Below are 27,292 nucleotides of genomic sequence, written 5' to 3' on the forward strand. Positions count from 1 at the left end.
GGCATGACTACGGGCGCGCACGCACGCGCACGCACGCACGCACACACACACACACACACACACAAACGCACACGCACGCGCAGGCACACACACACACACACACACACACACACACACACGCACACACGTACACACACACACACACACACACACACACACACACACACACACACACACACACGTACACACACACACACACACACACACACACACATACCAATACTGGCACCTGGCAGACCTGAGTGTCTGAGGTAAGGATTGAGGTGTGAGGAGCTCCTGAAGGTTAAAGAAGCCTTCATATACTTCCTCATCAAACCCGTCGCCCGAATGCGCCGAGGCGTGCGCCGCGGCCAGCGAGCCTGCCGGCGGCGCAGCCAGCGATCTGCTCTCACTCTCTCCCCTCGTCCACCTTTTAGCTATCATGCTCCTCAAAACGTTCTCTCTATCTCCACGAGTGTCTCTCTTCCTCTGTCACGTTTCTCTCTCCTCCACACCTTTTACTTTGTTCTGTCTCTCCAGGCCTCTCAGACGTCCAGTCATCCACTAGAGATTATTACCTCCTTGCAACACAGAGCACTCTCTAGGTGCTTATTTGTTTTTGAATGTTTCCAGTAATGCCTTGGTAACCTGCCAACTTGGCAGAAACTCTTCCTCGGGAGGACAAGGTTCATCAGTACGTTGGTTGGGGGGGGGGGGGGATTTTTCCTCCCCCCACCTCTCCACCGATTTCCTTTGAACTCGTGCTTCCAGGATGTGTTATATCATCTGCTTTATTGATGTGACAGCCTCATTCTTCGCATTTCCCTGCGAGTCTTTAAAGTTGGCTAGTTTGAGCTCGACAGTAGCACACGACACAAGCAGTGAAACAGAGATTTATTTCTGACTGAGGCATCTATATCCATGCGGAGGAAGTGGAAGAGATTGCGTGCGTCCGCGGCAGCGAGCACCAGTATCAGTTGTTGGGATGCGTTTGACTCCTCATGAATATTTGATCACAGATGTACGCTCTGCATCAATGGGCTTGAGTTTGACCCCCCGCCTCCCCCCACTTCATCAGATGTTTGTGAAATTGAATCGTTGGATGCCAGCTATTCCAGACGGGCTCATCTCGCTTTATTGTATGCGACCATTCTGCTGACTGAAGCCCTGCCGACTGAATTGGATGCTTTCTACTGTCGGTTGCTAACTGTAGGCTGTGCTGCAGTTTGCTTGTTGGAATGGGAATGATGATATACAAGACCGCCTTGGGTTTACTGTGCGAGGCTTTCACTTCCTCGTGCCGTTATTGTAACAACAAATGTGTGTTGTGCTGAGAAGAGGAGGCTTATTATGGCAGCTATGGTGCTTATATTATTTATATGCAAGTATGCATTTGTACTGACCAGGTGTCACACTAGGCTGCCATTAAACCAAAGTGTGTGTGTGTGATTTATGCAAATCCTGCTCTGAGCCATGGAAGGTGTTCCTATTCAGCATGCATTCATTTGTTTGAAACGGAACGCAATTTCCATAGCATTTATTTCTTTATTTCTTTATTTTTGGAAAATAACTTTAATTAGGAAATTGTGGCTCATAAGTTTTTGTGTTTTGATTTGGATCAGCATTAGCTATAGCCTAGGTAAACCCAGCCACCACGTGACCTGCTCTCTCAGTTCCCAGTCACTAGGTGACTAGTGACTGAGAACAGGTCTGAGAGCAGGTCACGTGGGGGATGGGTTTACCCAGGCTACATTAGCTACAGGCAGCATTGCAGCAGCTATTCTTCCTGTGGTCCACAAGCCTAGATGTTATTAGGATGTTAGGAGTGATAACCCCAACATACATGTCTTTGATGGTGGGAGGAAACCCACACACAGAACATGCAAACTCCACACAGAAAGGACCTTGGAACCTGGGACCTTCTTGCTGTGAGGCAGCAGCGCTAACCACTGAGCCACCGTGCCCTCCAGTGCTACAATGGCAGCACAGTGCATGATGATATAAACACATAGATGAGAGCCATCAGCCATTGGAGCTGATGCTGGGACGGGCTCAGGAGCAAACCTGTGCAGGACCACTGAAGACATTGTCTTGTTGTGAGAAGTGTCCTTCTGTTTGTGTTGCTGGAGTCTGCTTTAGTTAAGGGAACTTCACCAATGTTTTGGACAGGATGCGGTGGTGGCCATTGTTGGTGAGCCTCAGTGACTTGCTCTATTCCCAGGGTGGCGGTCCAGACCGGCTTCAGTCCTCGTTGGCTCAGTGCGCTCAGCGGTCCAGACCGGCTTCAGTCTTTGTTGGCTCAGTGTCGCAGTCCAGACCGGCTTCAGTCCTCATTGGCTTAGTGCGCTCAGCAGTCCAGACCGGCTTCAGTCCCCGTTGGCTCAGTGCGCTCAGCAGTCCAGACTCCAGACCGGCTTCAGTCCTCATTGGCTCAGTGCGCTCAGCGGTCCAGACTCCAGACCGGCTTCGGTCCTCGTTGGCTCAGTGCGCTCAGCGGTCCAGACTCCAGACCGGCTTCGGTCCTCGTTGGCTCAGTGCGCTCGGCTGTGTGCATCGCTGTGGTGAAGCCGAGATACTCCAGCTCAGGTTTCCCTCAAAGTCCAGCTCTGCCATTTCTTGACTTTCCAATACACAAAGTAGGCCAGAAGACCTGCAATTATGGTGCATTGGAAATAGCTGGGCCCTGAACTGCTTTAGCTCCGAGGGAGCTTTCCCAACAAGTGGGTTCAGTGTTTAGTCCACAGAAAACAGTCAGCCTCCCACTGTTTTCCAGACCTATAATACTAGCACGCTCACTCTCTCTCTCTCTCTCTCTCTCTCTCTCTCTCTCTCTGTCTTCTGTCTGTCTGCTGTCTGTCTGTCTGCCTGTCTCTCTGTCTGCTGTCTGTCTGTCTGCCTGTCTCTCTGTCTGTCTGTCTGTCTGCTGTATGTCTGCTGTCTGTCTCTCTGTCTGTCTGTCTCTCTCTCTGTCTGTCTGTCTGTCTGTCTCTTTCCCCCCCACATATGCACAGCCTGCAACCTTTTATTATCCTTATTTTGGCAGCAGGTCGGCTTGTTTGTCTATTTTAGGACCGTTTGCCATTTTAGCTGTGTCCTAATTTCAGTGACCTCCGACTGATGCAACACTTGTTTCTGCTCGTTACAGGGAAGCTTGTTTCTGCTCGTTACAGCGGGGTGTTATTCTTTATTTTTTTTGCATTGTCACCATTACAGAGTGAGAACAGCAAACGTTGGCGTAATTCTAGTAATTGTTGTTATTGCTCAAAGAAAGGGGAACCACTAGCTAACTTGTGGCTCGCGGCGCTGAGGGAATGTTGCCGTACTAACAAGCCATTCTGTCCCACACTATGGCAAGTCTACCTGCTGAAGAAAATGAACCAACTTTGGTTAAAAAATGCAGAGGCGTGCATTTAACCGCATAATTGAGATGTTGAATACAGGGAACGTATCAAAGTGTGTGACTGTGTGATGACTGATTGAGTATCGTGTTCACAGTGGTGTGTGAGACTCTGGGAATGCTTGCGGTCGTGCTTCCTGTCATGCCCCAGCCAGCCACCGTGCAGCAGTGTGGCTCGGACATCCAGAGAGCTGCAGGCCAGCAGCTGTGGAGCTCTGCATCCTCAGACCGGACCGGACTCTTCAGGAGAATGGAATCTCCCCCACTGTGGGCTAGGGGGGACCTGAAATACCACCACAACACACACACACACACACCATGCATGCACGCGCGTGTGCACACACACACACACACACACACACACACACACGCACGTGCATACATACACACACACACACACACGTGCACACAAACACGATGGAAAGTACACAGAGTGAGGGACAAAGAGCGGGACGCACCAAACATCCAGCAGGTTAAAGTGACTTAAGTTAAATGTGTCTTGTCAGTCACTCTGGGTCAAAACAGATCTGGTTTGCTTATATTTGCTATTCAGAGTTAATTGTAAATTGTATCTATCCATTGATATTATTTCATTGTATAAAACAAGCAAATATGCAACATTTTGTGTCTTGCCCGTTTGGTCTTTAACATGGATGCCATCACTATAGTAATCGTTTCACAGCTCGTGCTGCTTTGCTGTGGGAGCAGAGAGGTCACACCTGATTAAGTTACATGTGTTCACATGGAGGTCTCCATCAGGCTAATGAGTCTCAAAGCACATGTGTACAAACCAGGTTGAGAAGAACTAAAAAAAGCTTTGTTATGCAGGAGGACTAAAATACCTCACACAGACTCAGCAGCACTCCAGTTCTGTGTTAAATCAGAGCTCACGTAAGGATTTATGATGATGTTATTTTAGAACCCTCAAAGAACTAACTGTACAGTGTATCTCTGTGTATGTTTCAATCATAATTATGTGATATGACGCAATTATGTGATAGCTCATAGCGATGGTGGGTGGTGGGGCAGTTGGGCAAAATATAGATTCTTTTTAAATTTCTGTTGTCATGTTATAATATATTGCTGCTGTGACAATTGAATCTCCCTCTGGGGTGGGATGAATAACTCCAGTATCTATCTACAGTATGTGTCGATGACGTTGTGAGGTCACTGCCAATACGCTGCCCCCTAGTGTTATGTGTCTGTGTTGTTTTCATTCTGCCCTGCTGTGAGGCAGATTGGAGGGGAAGGGCTCCGCAGGACATGGAGCACATCCTATTTCGGCAAGGTGCCTAAGCAGCAGCATATCGCCTCTCTGCCTTGCTGTTTGCCAGAGCCATCTTTACCAGACCTGTGGTAAACACACGCGGAGCCTGTCTCAATGTGTGTTCATGCTCTCTCCGTGAAGTGTTTAGCATAACATCTCACAGCCAAAGGCCAAAAGGAAAGCATGTGAAGAGACAAAGGCTGAATAAAGTTATCGGGACTTTGCTAGCAACGCCGGGATGAGTTGGTTGTTGAGTTGGCTGATGAGAACGAATGGGAAGCTTCAGGATTCGCTGCGACAGCGATACATCATGTCCAAATACTCTTGGGGTCTGTAGTGCAGAGACTGTTGAAACAGCTGGGAAAATGAACACCTGTGAGTCTTAATTGATCACGCTAGCGCACACAAGTCAAGCACACAACCCGGAAAGATCAATCCTCTTCATCCGTGTGCTTGCTTGTTCTGTCGCAGACAACTTGGCAAGATCGTTAATTTTCCACGTGGATGCAAGTATACCGACCTGCCATTCTTTGCTTTTTGATTTGATCATCACCTCTCTGTGTGGATCAATATGACAAAACGATGCCACGGTTATTTGATAAGAGGCACCTACAGTACATGCTGCCAAAGCGCGCCGCCGCGCTCATAATTGCTTTTGGTAGTTGATCCTGTGCAGATAGTCGTCCTCTCTCCAGTCACGTTGCATTACTTCAGCTCTGTTGATATAGAGGACTTGCTCGTGATGTTCTGTGTGCCAGGATGACATGCGATGCACTCATTAACGCCTCTCTACGCTGTCCCCTTCTTCTCTGGAATTGCTGCTGTCTTGATTGATTTTTCCTTGCCTTTCATACTGGACCCGGCGCACAATGATTTGACAGCGAGCCCAGAGAAAGGCAGCCACGTCGCCTGTGTTCAGCGTTCCTTGACAAGCCGCTGATTACCTCTCGCACTCCTAATGTAGACGAGACCGGAGTTGTTTTGCTGCGTGCTGCCGACTGTCTCTAGTGTGAATAATTCCCTAGTTTCTCTATCCAGCATATCTGTGCCCCCGATTTGGGTGGAAGAACTCATTTGTTCCTCCTGCAAAGGGAATGGAAATTCTTGACACATTTGGTTGATTGAGATGCACCCGCATAAAGAAGACATTATCAGTTTCAAATCGGGGGGGACAAAGAGGTGTGCCGTGTGTGTGGCAGCTGCGTGCCGTGCGGCGTTGTTGCCCAGTGAAACTCTCCGTGCGTCTTCTGTTTGTCAGGTTGCTTTTACAACGGTACAGCGTGGCAGTAAACAGCCACGATGACCCGCAGAAAGACGCAACAGTCTAATTTCTCTTAACAACTTGTGCCAGACAGTTGTGTTTAATTGCTGCTGCGCTGACAATGTGTGCACTCAACTGCATTACCGTTTGAATGGATGGCTGTTATTCTCAGGCCATTCGCGGCATAGCGCACAGCCTCAGGCCAGACTGACACTTACACTGTTGGTAAGTTCAGGTTGTGTGACTCGGCTCAGTACCATACTTTACTCAATTTACACATTACCCATTACTTTCATTAATACTGATTAGATTTTTTTATTCAATTGTATTTATATAGTGTCACCACCATACTGGTGCACAGACAGCCCATGTAGGCTTACAAGACACAAGACAAATGAAACCGAGTGATCAAAACACATCAAGTACACAACCCACAGTACATGTTGTCTATCTACAATTCACTTTCAGATTACATTATAGACAAAAAAGTTTGGTATCATAATTAGTATCCAATATGTCATTCAGGATTCAAAATAAATCACGCCGTAGAGATATATTGAGCAGTGTCAACGTGATAAGTTTCAAAAGAGGTATTCAAGTCTGACTGTCTTCCATCAGATATAAATCACAATAAATTATCTTATCACACTCAATTATTCAATCATTATGTAGAAGGCCGTGAAAAAGTTAAAAAAAATCTGAATTTCATTTTCAGTCTCATTTAAACCACAGAGTGTACAGTACAGTCGCTCTAATACTATTCAAAATCATTCTTTTAATTTGCCGAGCTGTATCTGTTATTAATGAGTGGGCAGGAAACTTAAAGTCAGCAACAACAACCAGCTCATGGGAGTCAAATGTCCTCATGTCACAGAGTTATGCTTAACTTTGAAGAATGCCAGGCAGTCCAAAAAGAGATTCCACGTGTTCCTTATCAGATCCAGCCAGCCATTTTGCACTGCGTAAGAGCCGGTGGAACACACGTTCCCTGAGATACTTACTGCAAAGAGGATTGTGATATTCAAGGAAATGACCCTTAAGTTACAGGAAGTCCTTTGGTTTCCGTCAGATGAAAGAAAATATATAGAGAAATAAAAGAGATTACAAAGTGAAATGGATGAGGTAAAAGAACCAGCAAAATGCATGACTGTACATGACCACAATCAAAACAAGTCAAGAGAGAGAGAGAGGGAGATTTTACCACGTAAAGGAAATAGTGGCGTTACTTCTTGGTATCTCCAGTCACACTTTTGTGAGTGAATCGAACCATATGTGTATTATTTTCAAATAGAATCATTCCCTATAATCTTCCTGTCCAATGTGCACTTTGCCTCAATCTTGCCCTTATTTTTGATCAGAGTCCTGCCTGATGATCTCACCACTTTGCTGTAGATGGGGTCTTAGAATTGTCATAATTGGCTCAAAGAAAATCAAAAGTGATTTCAGAAATGGTGCAACCATGGCTGCCCCGTTTCCTGGTGCTCTTCACAGTGACATTATCATTCAGTTATGGGAAACTTTGAAGGTAGTGAGAGATTGTTTTTTAATAATCTAATGTACTGTAGTCACGCCAAGGTGGCTGGAAAATGGGTGTGCACATAATCTATTCATATAAGCAGTTGACGTTTGATGTATTATCTTTGTCACATGGTGTGTTGATCACATTCTCTAGACTCTTCTCTAGAAGAGCCAGTTATTATGAGGGAGCATCAATTTTAAGCAACATCAATTTCTCCCTGGTCGCTGCACGCCGCGAGGGATGAAGGGATGTGTCATCACTGTGTACAGTGCTTTTATTCAGCTCAAATTCATTTTCATATTCACATTTAATTCAGACTTTAGGGCGGAATGAAAATAATTTCCATTCAGTCAAAATGTGTATTGGGCGATCATGATGTGTTCAAATGTAATCTTGCTAGACATCTCGCCCGCTGCGCAGCCTCGCCCGCAGCTCGGCTGCGGCGTGGCTCTATTGGCATGCGCAGCCATAGATTGTATAATAGAACTGGATAATGTCAGCGTGACGTCACCCATTGGGTTTTGATGGAACAAAATGAGGCTTGAATCTCCCGCTTCCTGCTCATCGTTGATTGGTTGAATGGATTAACTTTACACGGAAGTACGGGGAGAGAGGGCTGTTAAAACACTAGTAGAAGAAGAAGAAGGAGGAGGGGGCGGCTGCCCCTAGCGGCTGCCGGGGGAGTTTCCGAATTTGTCTCACAGGCTTGAACGACTGCCATCTTGTTGTTCGCTTCTGTTTGCTAGCTTGCTCGCTGGCTGGCTGGTTGCAGTGGTGAAATGGTCCAGGACAACAAATATAATAACTTTTAGTCCGAAGGTATGGGCGAGTAGGAGTCCAGCCAGCCGACCACCGTCTTGTCCGGGGCCTGGCCAAGAGACCATGGTGTGGTGTGATCCTGGTGCATTGTGCCTGGTGTGAGTCTCCAGCCTGCTAGCTGCTGCTAAGCCTCCACAAGGTAAACTGCTATTATACTTATCTCTGGGCAAACTCTAAAATTTATAACTGAGGTGGATTTGGTCGCGCACTTGGTGCTCTGCTATGTTGGACTCGTTGGACTGTTTGAGTGATGCTCATGTTTGTAAGCTAACGCTAGCTCGATTAGCATCGTGTGCTAACGTGTGAGCACCGTTATAGCCTACTTTAACTGAAATTTGGTGGCGTTATGTTATAGTAATTAATATTAACACGGTGTCGTTTGTTTCTTCAAGGGATGGCCGTCGGAGTACCATGGTGGAGCAGGAACAGCACAACAGAACAGAGGCACATTGTCCCTTGGTCAAATTATTTGTGAAAATGAATGCTACGTTTTGATTCCCATGTGCATTACTGTGAGAATATTGCTGATCATCAGTTGTTCAACCTAAGATATTGCAATAACATAAGCTAAATGCTGACAGATTTGAGACTTTTGATATATTTACTTTGAACCATTTGGTATGTATCTGCCAGTGTGTTTTTGTCAATAAACATTGCCAACAAAGAACCTTGTTGTGTAGGCTATGTGCTAATTAAATCATGTACCCGAATGTACCGCAAATCTCATAGAACAAGCCCATTATAGTTGTCTGGTCAGAGCAGGCAGGTTGTTAATAAGATGTGATATAAAGATATTTGATGTCGAGTGAACCAGCTTCGACCAAATGACAGGAAGAAGAATGAAGATGGAGAACCAACCGACTGCTTCAAATCAACGAATGATTTATATTTATTGAAATATGGTTAGCTGTAACAATTCGACATAAACAAAGGCTACACCATGCAACATATATTTTGATATCATTCAAACTTAAAGAATGGTTAATTTTCCACCATGGTAGGCTGTACTGCTGTGAAATGGTTACCTATATTTGTATCAAGTGTTGCTTGGTAGATTATCTATATATGCCTAATTTACCAGTAGACATATTAGTGCAAGACCTTAGGCTATGTTGAGTTCTATCGATCTGATAAAGTATGTTTTAAAATAAGGATAACAAATTGCTGAGCTTGGCGGATGCCTCAAGACAAGTATGTATCATTTTTAAATGTCCAATACCATACAGAAAAGCAAATTGAACAAACGACCAACAGCATTCATGTCTGCAAAAACTTGTGATGTTATGTCACGTTGACATATAACCTTATGACGCTTACTGTATAACATGGACAGACCATTTAACGTTAGGCTACTTTACATACCGTTAGATAACGTTAAATGGTCCGCCATGTTATGAGCGTCACGTTACATGTATGCCATCTATACAGTTACGTGTGTCTACTAACATTATTAAAATATCATAAAGTAGCGCTATTTTCTGATAATTTGCTAAAGTATGACTTGCTATCTGCTAGCCATACTAGCCTTGTTTTGCTAGGTTTTCTTATTCGTGTACTTTCCGCAGACTAGATGCCTTTGCGGCACATTGCTGCCTCTAACGGGCGGAAGTATTACTGTTTCCCAATATCCAAAGTATATCGCCTATTTTCCTCGGAATGGGGCTATAATTAAAAAAACTGGGGCCTTGAGAGCATGAAAAATACTTGAAATTGTTTTTTCAGACCATAAACTCATTTGTAAAGTGTTTATTTAAGACAGAGACCGAGAGAGAAGTTGGCTCGTTTCACATAGAGTTGAATGGACGTTCAGGGATGATGTTACACAAGCTGCGCCCCCCACTGGCCATTTGAGAGTATGGCAACTTCCGCATTGGCCTCAAAAAGAGACTGGCTGTAATGGGGACTGTGCGCAGCGCAACAATTGCACAACTTTGCATCGCTGATTACATCACTCACTGATGACATCACGATGATGTCACAATGTCTGACATCATCAGTGATGTCACATTTGTTCGAGTATATGACATCACTGAAGATGTCCCAGCTACGCATCACTGATGACGTCACAATGCTCTTTTGACATCACTGATGATGTCACAATGCCTATGACATCATCAGTGATGCACAATTGCTCAAGTGATATCACTGGTGACACCATAGATATATATAAAGGCTAGATGGCTTAAGGCGGAGTCAGCAGCGTCGTTGAACGGCCGCCATCTTGCTACAGTGCCTTTCTGGTACGTTCTATGGTAGCTGGTGACCTGCACAGACAAAAATACTCATAACTCGCTGAAATCTTGACGGATTTACAAACGGTTTGGTTTATTACAAGCATATTCCGTTCCCGAGATACGACCAAAAAAAAAAAAAAAACACTAAAAACACTATTTTTTTGATGGGCTCCAAATTACCGTACACCAAAATTAAACCGAAGCATCTATGCCATGAGAGGGATTCAGGCACAAAGTTTCATGCAGTTTCATCCATTTCCCTAGGAGTTATGATCATATGATGTTGCCATACTAACCCAACAACAGATGCTCATAACTCCTAGTAGCTCCCTGTAGCAAGATGGCCGCCATGCGACGACGTCGCTCTCCATTGGCCGGCAGCGCGGGTAAGCTATCTAGCCTTTATATATATCTATGGGTGACACCACTTCCAGTTGAGTGACATCACTTCCGGGACAAACATCGCAGAGCCCACTTGCTCCCTTTTAGTTATGCATGAATGATGATGATGATGATGGTGATGATAAAAGTGAGTTTTTGGCAAGAAGCTTGAATAAATAAATACAATTGTTTGAAGGAGATTTTTTTTTTTTTTTTTTTTTTACAGCAATATCAGATGGATATTAGAGATTGTAATAAATTAAGCATAATGTCACCCTGTGGCAACACTTTTAACGCTCTTTTGCTCTCGCTCTCTCGCTCTCTCTCTCTCTCTCCCTGATGCTCTAAACCCTCACAGCAGATGGGTAAACTAAAGAAAATGACTAAAACTCATAATAATAATTAAACGTATGCTTAAAGGCATAAAAAAGACAAGAAAAAGAAAAAACCGATGGACCCCTAATATCGGTACTCTAACTATTTCGGCAAGTACCGATTACCGAAATGTAGTAGCGTTACTTGTGCTTGACTGTACTTGGTCTGAAAACAAGTGGTATCTGTGCAGAGGCACTGAGTCGTTCAAATGAATTGCTCAATGATTTGTTTCTCTCATCAGTAGTATGAGGTGCTCAGTGTGTGTATCCACCAAGACATTAACACCATTATATCTGGGTGGTGGTTTTATGTTTCAAATGGCTTATGAAGAAAAATAAGTTTGTTTTTGCTTTCCTCAGTATAGATTATTAGTGTGGTTTAACTTCGCTGTAATTTGTACACATTTTGGCAGCAGACCAAATATGAATATTTTCACTCTTCTTTGAAAAGACTGTGTTCAGAAAAATCCCAGCGTTTGAATGACTAAACTGAACGACGCTTGATCACCGTCTACCCCTGCTAGACGTCTTACAAGATACCACAATGTCAAAATTGAATCCTTAAGTGGTTTTATGGTTGCAGCCTGATCGCCATGGAAACACCAGTCAAACAAACCATCTCGTGGCGGGGGCCCCCCTTCTTCCATCTGTTGTGTAACACAGCCAGTGTGGTGCAACTTGTTTAGTGATTGTTCTTTCTCTCAGGCTGTCTGTAACATGAGGGGGAGATAACACTGTAATGTGTGTGGCCTGTCTGTAACATGAGGGGGAGATAACACTGTGTGTGTGTGTGTGTGTGTGTGTGTGTGTGTGTGTGTGTGTGTGTGTGTGTGTGTGTGGCCTGAGGAGTTGGCAGCACTGCAACTTCATTTCATGTTGGCTGTGTGTGTGTGTGTGTGTGTGTGTGTGTGTGTGTGTGTGTGCAGCAGGAGGTCACTTCAGGTTGCAATGTGGAATAACCAGAGCAGCCATGTGAAAAGCCTGTTAGTTTGTCCCACTGGATTTATTCACGTCTTTTGTAGCAACCTGATCAAAATGTGTCAGATGAAAATAAAGACGTACTAAACTGGAGCTGGAACTGGACCCGAGCTTTCTGCGCTGCAGTGAGGCTGACATGTCTATATACTTTGACTCAACTCTATTTTAAGCAGTTGATTGCCTAAGAGAGCGAGCTGCTTCGGAGAGGGTTTTTTGGACGCAACTCTCCTTTTAAGCAATTAACTGCAGCCTCTGTGATTTGGAAATCGAAGAAGTTGGCATTTTTTGCGATTTTGATGCGTTTTCGATTAATTGTTCACCACTTGATATGGAGGCGTTTTTCGACCTCATCTGGCTTTCCTTGATTCTAAAATGTACTCTGAAAATGCCGCTGCTCCTGCGCCCCTTATGAAGAGACCTCATTAAAGCCTATTAAAATAAGGCAGCGATGCTTTGACTACCTGCGGTGGCTGCAGCGACAACAGTACCCAGCCCCCCTGTGGAGGGAGAGGACAGTGATGGAGGCACCCGGCCCCCCTGTGGAGGCAGAGGACAGTGATGGAGGTGTTCTTAGATGGAGACTTGATAGGGCATTAGAGTGGGCAGCCTCCTCCTCTGCTCCTCCACTGGGCTCTTATGAACCTGATTGCAGCGGCGCTCTGTATAGAAATGTCTAAGAGTAGAGGGGAGATAAAAATAGACATTAGAATTAATCTCATTAGCTTCTGTCCCGTTGTCCCTATCATCATCATCGTGGGTGTGTGTGTGTGTGTGTGTGTGTGTGTGTGTGTGTGTGTGTGACACAGGGAGAGAAATGTGGGAGGTTATTAGAGATTGTTAAACCATCCTAATGAATGTCTTCCTGTTTGAAATGTAGACCGTTACCGTACGCTATCTCGTTCCCTTACACTCTTTGCATTGACTGTTCCCTGAAGCCTGGGTGGTGTTCTGTCAATATGTACCTGCTGTTGCCTTTGTAGGGAAAGTTTCAGATTGAGCAGTCCACCTCGTCGTCAAGGACATCACCCGCTGTACCTCCTAAACTTAAAGAGCTCTCACAATATTGTAAACTTTTCTTTTAGGGCAAAAAATAAATAAATAAAAAGTCTTGTGAATTTTAATCATTTTTAGTTCAATGCATGCTGGGATCTCTGGCTCCCCTGGTATGTTGTGACTCACCCCTGTATAATCTCATTCCTCATGCTTATTCATCAGTGCACATTAATTCTGTCCAACCCAGAATTTTATGCAGTGCACTTTCATGTCTACTTACATAATGGCTTTAATTCCTGCTCTCCTGCAGGTGGCTGTAGGGGGCGGGGCTGGAAGCAAACCTAGCCTACCTGCAGCAGCGTGAGTTCAGGGCCCCTTCATGAGGCTTTTGTCACCTGACATACTTTGTCAGTCTTCACTGTATGAAGCAGAAATGCCTTCAAGGAAAATTCCAATCTGGCGTACTCTTGTTACACTGTTATACTCATACATCATCAACATGTGATACTCAATGCATTCCAGGAGTTTATCTGGTTTTTAGAACACGGCTCTCTTGAATACTCGATTCTGATTGGTCAATCAACAATATTCACCGGTCATTATTTCTCGACAACCGACCGCTGCTCTGCCACACTTGGATTAATCAGTTGATAAGAGCCTTTTGTCAGCAAACACTACTAATTAGGCCAACCAGTTGCAGCTGTGGTGTCTTGTGTGATTACTGGAAATAATGACCTTCAGGTGAATGATTAAGCCCTCCGCTGCGCGTCGGGCTCAATATCACCTGTCGGTCATTATTTCGCCAGTAATCACCGGTTCACTATCCATTATCCCTTACATATGGTTTATATGGTGGCTCAGTCTTTAGCGCTGCTGCCTCACAGCAAGAAGGTCCTGAGTTCGGACCCTGGTCAGACAAGTCCCAGGTCCTTTCTGTGAGGAGTTTGTGCATGTTCTCCCCGTGTTCATGTGGGTTTCGTCCGGCGGCTCCGGTTTCCTCCCACCATCAAAGACATGTATGTTAGGGTTAAAGACATGTATGTTAGGGTTAATATACTCCTGTCACTGTGTGTGTGAGGCGCCGCACTGGCAATTCTAACTGCAGTTCCAAGGGACAACATTTGAAAATGTGCAATCTGGCTAACACTGGTGCATATTAGTAATGTTCATTAATGTGCATTGTCCCTCAAATAAATACATTTAAATTTTACCATTCCGTCATACCGAAATTCCCTCAACCTGCTTTCTCTACGTCTATCTCATTTTGTGATTTTGTAAATTTCCCAGAATGACTTTCAGCAAAAAGGTCAGATAGTCCCTGAAGATGTTGCATTCAGCAGGTGTAGGCAGGTGGAGAGAGAGAGCGATGGCAGGAAGAAGAAAAAGTGACAGTGACACAACGTGACAAAACACGATGTGGCGTGGCTGCCTCGCATTATGCTCTTGTGAGGCTTGTGTCGGTGGAGAAACTGCCATCCGTCTCTTCTGTGATTTATTTCACCCTGGATGACTGTTGAAAGGTTCCATTTTATGCTGTTTTTGTAGCTGTTTAAAACATGTCTCATGGGTCTTTAAAACAAGGCTTTGAGATGGCAAAAAAAAAAAACTCAAATCCAGCCTCTGTGGGACTTCTCTATCGGCTCTGTCTCTCCCCTCATTAATTATGCATTATTTTGTGGTGGGGCGGGCCCTCTGATAAGATGATCTGTTAGGATAGATCCATCTTTGGTGTAGCTGATTGTTTTCTGGACATGTTTCCATGCTACACAGTGTGTAGTGTATACTACACACTGTGAAATAGCTCTGTTCACTCCCATAGACCAGCGTCATTTTCCTTGAATTAAACATAGCTAAAGGCTAATGTGTGTGTGGTGGGCTGCGCACACAACAAATGTAAATAATCACCAATTAAAGTTTTTTTTGTACTCCCGAACAAAACAAGGAAGCCCTTGAGAAGAAAAATGTGGATCTAGCTGTCAATGAAGTAAGTTGGAGTGTTCATCTTCCGTATATATGATCTTTGTGTGCAGCACGGGACATAGGAGAACGCCAGGATTGGGGGGGGGGGGGGGGGGGTTTCAGGAAGCAGAAAGTCTCGTTCGCAGTTCAAATGAATGAAGTAAACGCACTCATTAAACGTCTCATTCTTTGACACTAGCCAGTTCCTCCTAAGATATCTGCAAAACTATCTGTAATCTGTATCTGACCAGAGTTCCTTTGTTCGCCCGGTTAGCCACGCTTTGTTTTGCTAGAAGTTGGCACGATAGTTGCTCCTTTGTGTTTTCCCCCGTGTTGGGCGTGGTTTCTGAATGATGACGCGTTCCGCAGTGTCTCTATGGTCTCTCCCCGATTCTAAATATAGCTGAACTGTTTGGTTTGACCAAGTAAAACTATTTGTATACTACTCTAGTATAGAGAGTATGAAATGATGCCCCAGTAGCGCATCATGCGCTACTGGGGCGCATGATGCCCGCTCCACATGCCCGCAGTAGTGGATGTGTTTTTGCTTTAGACATATTGGTCACTGGTGCTGTGCAGCACTGGCTACTTCACACTAATATGGATTCAAGCCTCAGATTAGATGTAGCATTCCCTGATGATGTCAAAAGCAATCATACATTTTGCGCTCCCAGTGATGGGCCTTCATCCCTGGTGGTCAAACCTGCCTCCTCCCTGTGTGTGACTCTCTCTCTCTCTCTCTCTCTCTCTTCCTCTGTCTCAGTTTAGCTGTCTCCTTTCAACCTCACCTCTCTCCCGCTCTCTCCCTCTCCATATCTCTCTCCCTCTCCATCTCCCTCTCTCCCTCTCCATCTCCATATCTCTCTCCCTCTCCATCTCTCCCTCTTTCTCCCTCTCCCTCCCCTCCCTAACTGGGTGACTAAAGGTGGGTGCAGAGTAGATAACATTTTTAGACGTTACCTCTCAAAATGTTGGTATGACTGCATTGAGAGTGACCTTTGACCTTTGATTTTCCAGCAGATGGAAGGTTTAAAGTAGTTTGTTTCAGGCTCGAAAACAGATTTAGCAGAATAGCGAGAGTCTAATGATGGAAGACTGTGATCACACAACAGAGTGTCGTTATGGATTGTCTTTGAAGGTCCGTGCTTTAGGCGCTCCTTTTCCCTTTTTGAATTTAATGAAGAACATCTGAAAATAATATCAAACAGAATTGTTCAGCACACAAGAGAGAAAACCTCCGCTCCACTTGACTCTCTGTAAAGAGACGCGGGGAGATCTTGTGAAGTAGGCCAAGGCGAGCGGAGTCATTGTATAAGGAGGGCTACGGCTAAGATAGTATTGTTATTACTCATAATGGCGTGTGATGAGAGAAAGTCAAGAGGCTATATTCTGAAGTTCTATGTAAAAAATCAAATGCTCCAGCGAAAATACCACATGAAATATGAATCTACATTGTAGACACTGTGACAATTGTCTCTGGCTGAGATCATGTTCTGTGCTGCCTGGTTCTGTAGTTTCACATCAGTTCCAGCCAGTTAATCTTTTCAAAATAATTTAGATTGCAAATAGGCCTCGTTTTGAGTGATATCTGTCAGGGTTTACTTTGGCACTGTTTTGTGCCAATAATACATTAGAATGATATACAGTAAAAACCTAGAACCACGTTATGAGATTTTCTTTTAACCTATTCTGCTGCCAAGATGTAATTGTAATCAATGGAAACGGATGCATTTCATAATTATCAAGTGCCTGATAGTCGTGTATTTGTCTGATTCTGATTGACTACTAGACCATTTCTACACCCTCCGCAAATGCTTATGGTCCAATAATAACCGCTGATGTTTTTTTATGGAATATTGGAATATTTTAAATGTTGATTATTTGTTTACTTTATAATTCCAACAAGAAAAGTTTAAGAACCACTGGGTTAGTGATTTTAAACTTGGTAAAGTAAATCACCAAAGGTGAAATAAGAAGAACTGATCGGGGCATGTTGTCTTCCTGCAGCAGTGAGAAAGAATGAAGCACTTATTTGCTGAGATGACAGGGCGTCTACTTTAATTCTCAGCTTATCAATCTCCCTGTAATTGATTATGATAGAAACTAAACCTATGGCGTTGCTGTTTTCGGGGCTGTGAAAAATTGCATAATGCATGCTGTCCTTTTGCTTATCTGCCCGTTCCCTCCCAGCAGTGTCAGCCTAAAGACCTGCCTGTGAGGAGCCGGACGTCCCGGGACAGCTCTCATCGACCCGCCAGCTAACGACCCTGCAGTGCTTCTGCCATGACGTCGTAAACTTTTTACACACTGATCCTCTCCATAAAGTGCAAGTGTAGTTACTCTGTCCCCTATTCATCACAAGTCACGTCCAGGACCATGCAACGTTGTTTTTTATTATGTGCACATTTTCATAGTGGTTGCTCTTCTTGTATTTTCGATTGGATTTTCTAAGTCATTACTTCCGTTAGGGAGGGCGTATTTTATTTAATTGCATTAGCTATTGATTGATCTTTTTGAAATGTCATCATATTGTGGTGGGATCTGGATCTGTCAACACTTAAGGTCATACTGTGTACACCAACGTTGCAAGCAGTCAGCAAGTAAACACATCCATGAATGAATGAATGAATTTCACCCTTGAGTCCATATTCATGAGAAGTTCTATAGGCTGAAATAGACTTCTGCGTCCGCCTCCACTTGGAGCCTTGCCGGCCGGCGGCAGCTAGCTATATACTCGAACGTCAGCTTGACGAGGGGTCGCAGGGGAGTCTCCAGCAAAAGGAGGGCATATGAAAGTTATGGGGGGGGGCACAGTTATCTTTCAATATTATTGATTGACACATAGCCTGCTAACGTCATACTGAGTGGTTTCACGCCGAAGTATATTTAGGCCTTAAATTGTGTGATTTCACTAGGATTTCAATGACTAGAAGTTAGTCCAAGGAGAGAATGTAGTGCATATATACTTGGGAATAGCTTTCACTCTCTCCTGTTATCTCCCCGTCTATATTATATTGTACTCCGCGCTGTTCGCGTCAACTGCGTCGAGTCACGTTCTCGAGGAGCTGCGCCGGCAGGCTCGCTGCCCGCGGCGCACCGCCCCTCGACACATTCGGCGACTGGTTTGATGCAGAAGTATGTCAAGGCCTTATGTCAGAGGTTTCCAAAGTGTGAGACTATGCGACCGTCCCCCCCCCCCCCCCAATCCCATAGACACTCAACAATTGAGGCAAGGTAGCCTGATAATGCTGTTTGACATACTTCAGTCTACACCAAATACATCAAAAAGGTCTGTCTGATGGCGTTTATTAGGTTCCGACTCTGGGAAAGTGGGAAGAACGGTCAAATAAAAGCGTAGAGCAGAGAAAAAAAGCGTTTCTCTCTCTCTCTTTGAGCAAGGTCAGGTGTGAGCAGTGAGGAAGAGGGACGAAGGACAACTGAAGTGTTGTCCTTGAGGAGATGTGTCCTCAGGCTGTGATGGGAGATGGTGAGAGACTGCACCGTCGACTGGGGTGGGAAGGTCATTCCATTATTGGGCAGCCGGGGAGGACGCAGAACATTTGTGACCGGCTAGGAGGAGATAGCTGGGTGCCGAGAGAAGGGAGAGATGAGCACCTGTTAATAGCAGAGAAGGCTGCTATCAACCTAGAAGGAAATGAAACAAATTAACTCCACATCACCTCTGATTTTCAAGGCTTTTACATCTCAAAATCACCATTGAACCACTTTTGCCCACAAAAGAGTTCATTATCAAAGTGCTAAACATTCAAACATGCTTACACAAATCTCCTAAGCAGGTGACAGTAGGGTTGTCGCGGTGGGTGTTGTTCCCAGTGGCATGCGGCCTTGGTGTCGACTCCGATCTAATTAGCCGCACACTGGGAATACCGTTATTTATCTTCCATGTTCAAGTTGGACTACTAAATGATACATTGACAACATATTAACAACATAGTGTTCATTAATATCTGATCTACAGATATACTACTGACGCTACTGTGTAGGTGTCTGTACTGTGTAGCTGTCTGTACTGTGTAGCTGTCTGTACTGTGTAGGTGTCTGTACTGTGTAGGTGTCTGTACTGTGTACGTGTGTTCAGTAGAATCCAATGGTAAACGAGGGCAATATTGTGGAGGTGACGCACACCAAAAAACTTTTTAGTAGAGAGGTGCTGCACTGGCGGTAAACAGGAGAAAACCGCTCCAGCTCCATAGAAAATACTCTAGAAAAAAAACTCTAGAGCAGCAACCCCTGATGTTAATCATGCAGTCAGGCTAAAGTGTGACAGCTCTACAGGAGGTGAGAGACAGACATGACAGCACCCTTGAAGCTGGTAGGGATCCCGCGTGTCAAGGACAGTTGAACAGGATGGGTGCTTGCTGGCTGTTACGGGGGCTTGCACCCAGACCCTCCAGCTCAACAATGGCCGTCCTACTCGCTATGCGCGCAGCAGGCGAGCACGTGCTAGAAATGGGCTTGCGAAGCGTGTGATTTTTCTAGTTGAAATCTAAGCTAGTCCTTTCCCAGCAGCATCAATGTCACATATTTCACCATCATACTGAAAGCAGTTGTTTTTGTTGGCACCGTTATATCGATGAATCTCTTTCAGAACAAGTGAGGTATACAGTTTAGTTGCTGTGCCAAGACATACTCCACATTTATAAACACAGCAGAGGAATGTGGCCACTAGCTTGTTGATGATGGACTCATGTATGGGTCAATGAGTTCAGATACGTTTGATTTGACCTTATAAGGCTTCATAAATGTATAACTTAGTTTATCTGGCAGCAAACTGTGGCAGTTTGTTGTGTGGCTTTGCTCTATGTGTGTTGGTGTACTGGACGAGTTTTCTGAGTGGTAGCCAGCCACTCATTCAAGTACGTCTCTGTGGTCCAGGAATATAAGCAACTTAATCTGTGTGATTCTGCTCAGACAGCATGGCTTCAGCGTGGCTTCAGCGTGGCGTGACGTGCGGCCGGTGTGAACGGACTCGCCTGTTAACAAGGACGCTGAATTGAAAAGTGCGTGGGATTGGCGTATGGTGTGAACGTGCACTGACTAGATGCCAGAGAATGAGTGACTGACTGCTGTAGGACAATTGATTAAGGTGGACAATGAGCAGAGAGCCAGTGATGAGGTTTAACTGTAGCCTGGCAGGCAAGCAGACCAGCTGTGCAAACCCATTCTGTGTGTGTGTGTGTGTGTGTGTGTGTGTGTGTGTGTGTGTGTGTGTGTGTGTGTGTGTGTGTGTGTGTGTGTGTGTGTGTGCGTGCGTGCGTGCGTGCGTGCGTGTGCGTGTGCGTGTGTGTGTGTGTGCGGGGGTTAACTTGGCCTTGTATTAAATAGAAACTGACGGTTATGTCCAGCTGCCAATGCGGCGCTCCTTGCCCCTCTGCCACCGCGGCACCCATGTGACCAATTAGACTCCAGCCTCGTTATATCAAGTCAATCACTTGATGACTTTGAGAGAGGGTGTGTCACGTGTCACGTGTCACATCACTTGTGTGTTGGTGAGTCTGAGCCGCTGTGATTTGTGCTGCTGTGTGTGGACCATTCAGCTGAATTACACCTCGATCAAACAAGACGGAGACATGTGCTTGACCTTAATGCCCCCTGAATCAAACACTCTGAGGACCGACAACAAAGACCCTCATGTTTGATGTCTCCTTAGTTTCACTGCAGGCCGTAATGGCCGCTGCTCAGGCTTCCAAAATCCACAGGCTTTCTGCTTGGCATTTCACAGCTCCGTAGGGAATACAATTTCACGTCATCCTCTCCAATTTGTCTCTCCAGACATTATTGAGCTTTTAGTAAAACATACAGTAATTGTGTCAACAGTCGGATGCGATGAGACACCAGACCTTTTGATAAGTGCTGTCCCACAAGGTAAACATGGCAGGCTAGGGGGAGCAAACAGGCAAACAAACCAGCAGAGAGCAGACAGTCATTTCCCGCTGTCTCTCTTACTGTGCATTTCAATGAGCTCGATAGATTAATGGCTCATTCCAGTAATGGGGCCACTCTGAGCAGTACCGGTTAAGTCCGTTCCGCTCTATCAGTGCCGAGCTTATCGCATCAGTAATGGTCATTCACAAGTCCTGATCCCGGTGGTTTCCACATTTCCCCAGTCTAAAATCTGCAAATTGCCTGTTTTCCATAGCAAAGCAATTACAGCCCACAGACACAACGAGCTCCCTCTCTTGATTAGATGGTCCAAAAAGTGCGCTGTGAAGTTTTGTTCCTGATTGCAAAAGATGATGGTGGTGGAGCTGCAGGGTAACACTTTAGTAGGACTAGAAGAGCAGTTTTCTGTTTGATTGAGGTGAGTAGTGTCTGTGCATACGTGTCTGTCTAATGTTGGAATGTGTGTTGATCTTTGTCCCCTTGCGGGTGTGTGTGTGTGTGTGTGTGTGTGTGTGTGTGTGTGTGTGTGTGTGTGTGTGTGTGTGTGTGTGTGTGGGTGTGGATGACGGTGTGCGTGTGTGTGTTTATTTATGCATGGAAACAAGTGTTTTTCCAGTGCAGTGATTGGAACTAATCTCTGAGAGAGTCTGAGGTCGTTTTCTCTAGACTTGCACCTGTGGGGGGAGGGGATGGGGATGGGGGGGGGGGGGTTGTTGTCATTTGGGAGTGATTGTATATTCTGATTGAATTCTTGGCGGTGATGAGCATCAATGCACAACTCTCGCTCTCTGTTCCGGCAAACTGCATCTCTTAAGGTCAGGACAGTTTAATTTCAGTGGGAAAATGGAAATGTGGAAGTTATTTGGCCTTGAAATGTTAGTTGTTGCATTGCATGATGGTCTATTGAAGCGACTGTCGCTGGAGAAATTGCTATCTCTGCCGCCTCTATGATGGATCTTCCCCTGGATGACTGTTGAACTTCATTGGAATTTGCTCTAGACTCTTTAGAGGAACCAAAACCGCAAATGGGCCCAGAAATGCATGGTACATCAGCAATATCTGTTTGTTTGTTTGTTTGTTTGTTTGGTCGATTTTGGGGTGTGGGGGGGGGGGGTACTTTTTGCTAAGCTGACGCTGCCAGATGGATGGTTTCACGTGATCTGATCTCAAGATCTTGCGAGAATCCAGCTGGTTGCAAGGTTACATGTTTGCCTTTACTAGATACTATTCACCTTATTCTTTGCCCACACATGGACGCTTCCGCATTACGTCATTTCGTAATAGTATTTCCGTTTTGACTTGCCAAAAACCCCGCAGGCAAAATGGCCGCGCACACTCCGCTCCTAAAGTGGCAAAATTACTCCCCCATAAACTAACATATCTTGGCCAATACGTATGTAACATACAAAATAAAACAACCCGTAATATCTTAATTTTATGTAGAATGCAGAGGACATGTAACTGTTTAGTTAAACTTGCATTCCAGGAATATTGTGCTCTTAAGATGACGTTAGTGGAGTCGAGGCTGTTGCGTCCTGAAACCCACATAGGTTGCGTGCGATTCGAGGCGCAACCTATGTGCGTTTTAGCGTAACCTATGTGCGATTCGAAATAACGCATCCGAGATAGAAACGTTATGAATATAGCCACGTTATAAACAACAAACTAACGCTGGTGATCCGTATGGAAACAGTGTTACTCGAAATGGTTAAAAGTTATATCAATTTGGTCATTCAGTGGCATTTTACTGCCATATAACATAACTAACTAGTGGGTAATATTAGCCACAGAAGGCAACTAGCACTGAACCGGAAGAACAAATACGTTTGCGTTGAACGCGGAAGAGAGAAAAAGTGGGCGTGGTGAATAAGGTGAATAGGACAGTACAGTAGATAGACAGAAAATGTGGGGGGAGAGAGAGGGGAGGGCATGTGGCTGGCAACGGACCACGGGTCAGATTCAAACCCGGGTTCAGTCAAGTTAAGTGTTTTCGGGTGGATTTTTTCCTTTGAACAAATGCTGTGTCCGAATCGCTCCTCACCACTTTGTTTTTTCTCTTTTTTTCCATTGGTGTTAATGTGATTTGGAGTTGCTTAATGGACCCTGCCACTCTCCACCCATGTCTTTGATCAGTGTCCAACCTCCCAGGCTGCTATCTGGGTTAACACAATGGACCCACACACTACCTACTCCTCCTATTCTTCTCCCCTGTCACAAGAGGGACAATTGGCTCAGCTAATGCTCGTGTGGATGGAAGCATTTTATTCCATCTTCTGTATTGGCTTGTAGCGTTGCTCTTGACTCTTGCTCTGTAACAGTAACACACACACACACACACTGTATTGGTTGTGGTTCCACCACTGAGCTCCATCTCGTTATAAAGTGTGTCTTCTCCCTTGGTTCTTGCCTCCCTATTGTCCGTGCTCTTTGTGTGCAGGGACTGTTTGTGTCAGCCAGGCTGGAATGGGCCTGTTTACTGTGATTAAATGGGAGCTAGAGGACTTAGTGAACCCTGCCTCCTCTGGGGTGTTGCAGTCCCTGCTGCAGAACCAGCACCTCTGCTGCTGAACCCTGCCTCCTCTGGGGTGTTGCAGTCCCTGCTGCAGAACCAGCACCTCTGCTGGGAGAATAAGTCTCCTGTTCTCTTGACTCCACTTGTATTTCCCTTTTGGCAGCACCTGTCATGATACCAGGGGTGTGCTCTTATATTAGAGTTACCCACCTAAGTGTCCCACAGGGAATGTTAGTGAAGCTTGGTGGTGGCGGTGGTAAACTCACCAAATAAATGAGATGGGAGTAAGCTTACCTAAATAAACAACGTTAATGTCGGCAATTATCTACATTTCAGATAGTGTGCATACTATGCAGAGAAAAAGGCCGGTGCAAAATGCAGAGGAAAAAGTCACGGTTTGCTGTATTTCAACTTATACTGTAGGGCTTTAGCCAGGGGCAAGGGCAAAAATGCCCCAAGAAATCTCAGAATGCCCCTAAAAACCATGATCCGGGGGGGAAAAATTGCCCCCCAAGATTTGAGATAATTTTCGTTTCATTCAATTACTTTCATTTCCGTTTCCATCTCTAACACACACTCAGCACCTGCAAGCTGGCTGCCAGAAGAAGACGACAGAGAGGACACTCACACAAACAGCGCTGTTGTTCACACTACGCTTTAATAACTTCATGCAGTAATTAGGTTTTTTAAGTGCCCCCAACATTTTGAAATGCCCCCAACCCATTTTTTAGACAGTACATTTCCTTCCTGTAGCATTTCCTACACGGTGTATATGTCTCTGTGTAACCTGTCTGCCCTCTTTTATCAGATACACAACATCGCTATTTTGTGGGGTATGTGCTCACTGGGTTCACAGCCAGGGCCTTGGCAGTTCCTTTGCCCCGTGACCTTCACTAAAAGCAGTGTGCTCTTTGAGCAGTGGGCTGGTTGCTCTGTTAGCCTGGATTTGATGCGCTGCATTATAGGTCAGATGCTGGCTCACATATGGTTCCATGATCTGCTTGCTGAATACAGTTTAATTGACCTCAGATGTTTCTTCTGTGACACACCTTTTTTGCAGGTCTGTATTATCCACAGGCTGGGTGGGGCTGACTGTTATTCTATACTCAACTCTACTGTCAAACGACCATTTACGTAGCCTCTTAGTGATGTTGTTGCACCAATAAAGAGGCAAAACAGCCAGAGAAACTGTGCCCTTCAAATAAGCTCTTGTCACATTACTGTGATACACTGCTACAATATCATTTGAGAGAGAGATTTCAGTCGATTGCCTTCTGTGATAAATGACCGTACGTCTTTGTCTTTGTCATTCTAGGCATTTGGTGATTATTATCACTTCCGCCATCGTAGGCTGGCCAAGAGATCGCTGTCCGATCACAGGGGGACCCAAGTCCGTCTACAGAGAGACCCCAAGGTAAGCTATCTGACTGGGGGGTAAGCTATCTGACTGGGGGGGGTTCATCCCAAGGTAAGCTATCTGACTGGGGGGTAAGGTATCTGACTGGGGGGGGGGGGGGTTCATGGTTATGGAGGTAAGCTATCTGACTGGGGGGGGGGGTTCATGGTTATGGAGGTAAGGTATCTGACGGGGGGGGGGGGGGGGTTCATGGTTATGGAGGTAAGGTATCTGACTGGGGGGGGGTTCATGGTTATGGAGGTAAGGTATCTGACTGGGGGGGCTTCATGGTTATGGAGGTAAGCTATCTGACTGGGGGGGGGTTCATGGTTATGGAGGTAAGCTATCTGACTGGGGGGGGGTTCATGGTTATGGAGGTAAGCTATCTGACTGGGGGGGGGTTCATGGTTATGGAGGTAAGCTATCTGACTGGGGGGGGGTTCATGGTTATGGAGGTAAGCTATCTGACTGGGGGGGGGGTTCATGGTTATGGAGGTAAGCTATCTGACTGGGGGGGGGGTTCATGGTTATGGAGGTAAGGTATCTGACTGGGGGGGGGGGGTTCATGGTTATTGAGGTAAGGTATCTGACTGGGGGGGGGGTTCATGGTTATGGAGGTAAGCTATCTGACTGGGGGGGGTCATGGTTATGGAGGTAAGGTATCTGACTGGGGGGGGTCATGGTTATGGAGGTAAGGTATCTGACTGGGGGGGTTCATGGTTATGGAGGTAAGGTATCTGACTGGGGGGGGTTCATGGTTATGGAGGCAAGCTATCTGACTGGGGGGGGGGGGTTCATGGTTATGGAGGTAAGCTATCTGACTGGGGGGGGTTCATGGTTATGGAGGTAAGCTATCTGACTGGGGGGGGGGGGTTCATGGTTATGGAGGTAAGCTATCTGACTGGGGGGGGTTCATGGTTATGGAGGCAAGCTATCTGACTGGGGGGGGGGGTTCATGGTTATGGAGGTAAGCTATCTGACTGGGGGGGGCTTCATGGTTATGGAGGTAAGCTATCTGACTGGGGGGGGCTTCATGGTTATGGAGGTAAGCTATCTGACTGGGGGGGGCTTCATGGTTATGGAGGTAAGGTATCTGACTGGGGGGGGGGGGGGTTCATGGTTATGGAGGTAAGGTATCTGACTGGGGGGGGGGGTTCATGGTTATGGAGGTGGTTTATTGATGTGTCAGGGTATGCGATGGGAGAGAGTGTGAAGTGTTCATCATTGCTGTATTTGGAGGAGATGGATGGAGTGTAGTGCGTGGGTGGTGGTTATGCTTTCACCATCAGTATAGCCACGGAGAACAGCCCTGAACTTGCCATTTGGGACAGAATTTGGGTTCTTTGAGCTGCATGCATGTGTTTATTTGACGTTTCTAAAAAGCTTGAAAATGTCAAACCTTTTATATACTTATTTACATATTTATGAGGATATTTCCATCTTCAGTATGACATTGCCTCCACTGTAACCGATTTCCGTCGGGGTGGGGGTGGGGGGGTTCCCTAACCAATCACTAGAGACCAACGTAACCGCGTTAGTCCACACGTGGCGCTGATTGGCTAATCGTTAGCCCCCCCAGCACACATTGGACGGATAATTTTCCAACAGAGAACCCACTCTTTCATGTGGATTCAAAGTTCTGGACCCAGGCAAAGTGTCTTACTGGCCCCGGCCGGGCCTTTGGGTGACCTTTGTCAAAACCTGACATTACGGTGTCTACAGCAGGCTTACAGCAGGCTTACAGCAGGCTTACACCGATTCCTAACTGGACGCGATGCGAGCGAGCGAACATCACATTGTTTGAGTTTCTCCATGTGAAGCTGTGCTAAACGGCTCCGTGCATCAGCAAGCAGGCTGAGCAACGTGTTGCTTGAGTGAAAAATGGCTCGCCTCTATTGCTGCAAAGTTTCGTGCACAACTCTTTTTGGACGCGAGGGTCGTCCTGCTTCCCAGTATTGGACATCGCTCGTAGTATATCTGGACAATAATGCGCTCCATAAGCCTGGCTCGCTGTATGCTAGGAACAGGTGTTAGAACAGAGGAGAAACAAAGGGGAATACGGTCAGCTAACAACCACAGGGCAGAGAGCCAGACCATTGGCTCTCAATTATCACCTTCTCATAATGGCTGCCTTTGACAACCCACAGCATCTGGTCTGTCTGTTTGACTTTACCACTCCTTTTATTTCACATTTCTCTATTGTCCAGCTGCTTTGCAGACGTTTGGAGGTTAGTCATACCTCCAACATGTGGTCCCCCTACCTGACTGTGCCTTTACAGGAAACTTTATTTTATGGTTTTAATTCTTTGAAACCACCTC

The 27,292-nt window shown here is 45.6% G+C and overlaps 1 protein-coding gene across 2 annotated transcripts in view; it reads left to right on the forward strand.

Annotated features, from left to right (window-relative positions):
* furina (furin (paired basic amino acid cleaving enzyme) a) overlaps nucleotides 1-27,292 on the forward strand; it is a 118,066-nt gene that overhangs the window by 31,689 nt on the left and 59,085 nt on the right. For both annotated transcript variants that reach the window (XM_083651121.1, XM_083651122.1), the window contains exon 3: nucleotides 24,893-24,991. In XM_083651121.1, the coding sequence (XP_083507247.1) occupies nucleotides 24,893-24,991 (99 nt within the window). The remainder of the gene's footprint in view (nucleotides 1-24,892; nucleotides 24,992-27,292) is intronic.

This window comes from Poromitra crassiceps, assembly GCF_964638095.1.
Source record: "Poromitra crassiceps genome assembly, chromosome: 14".
Classification (NCBI taxonomy): Eukaryota; Metazoa; Chordata; class Actinopteri; order Beryciformes; family Melamphaidae; genus Poromitra; species Poromitra crassiceps.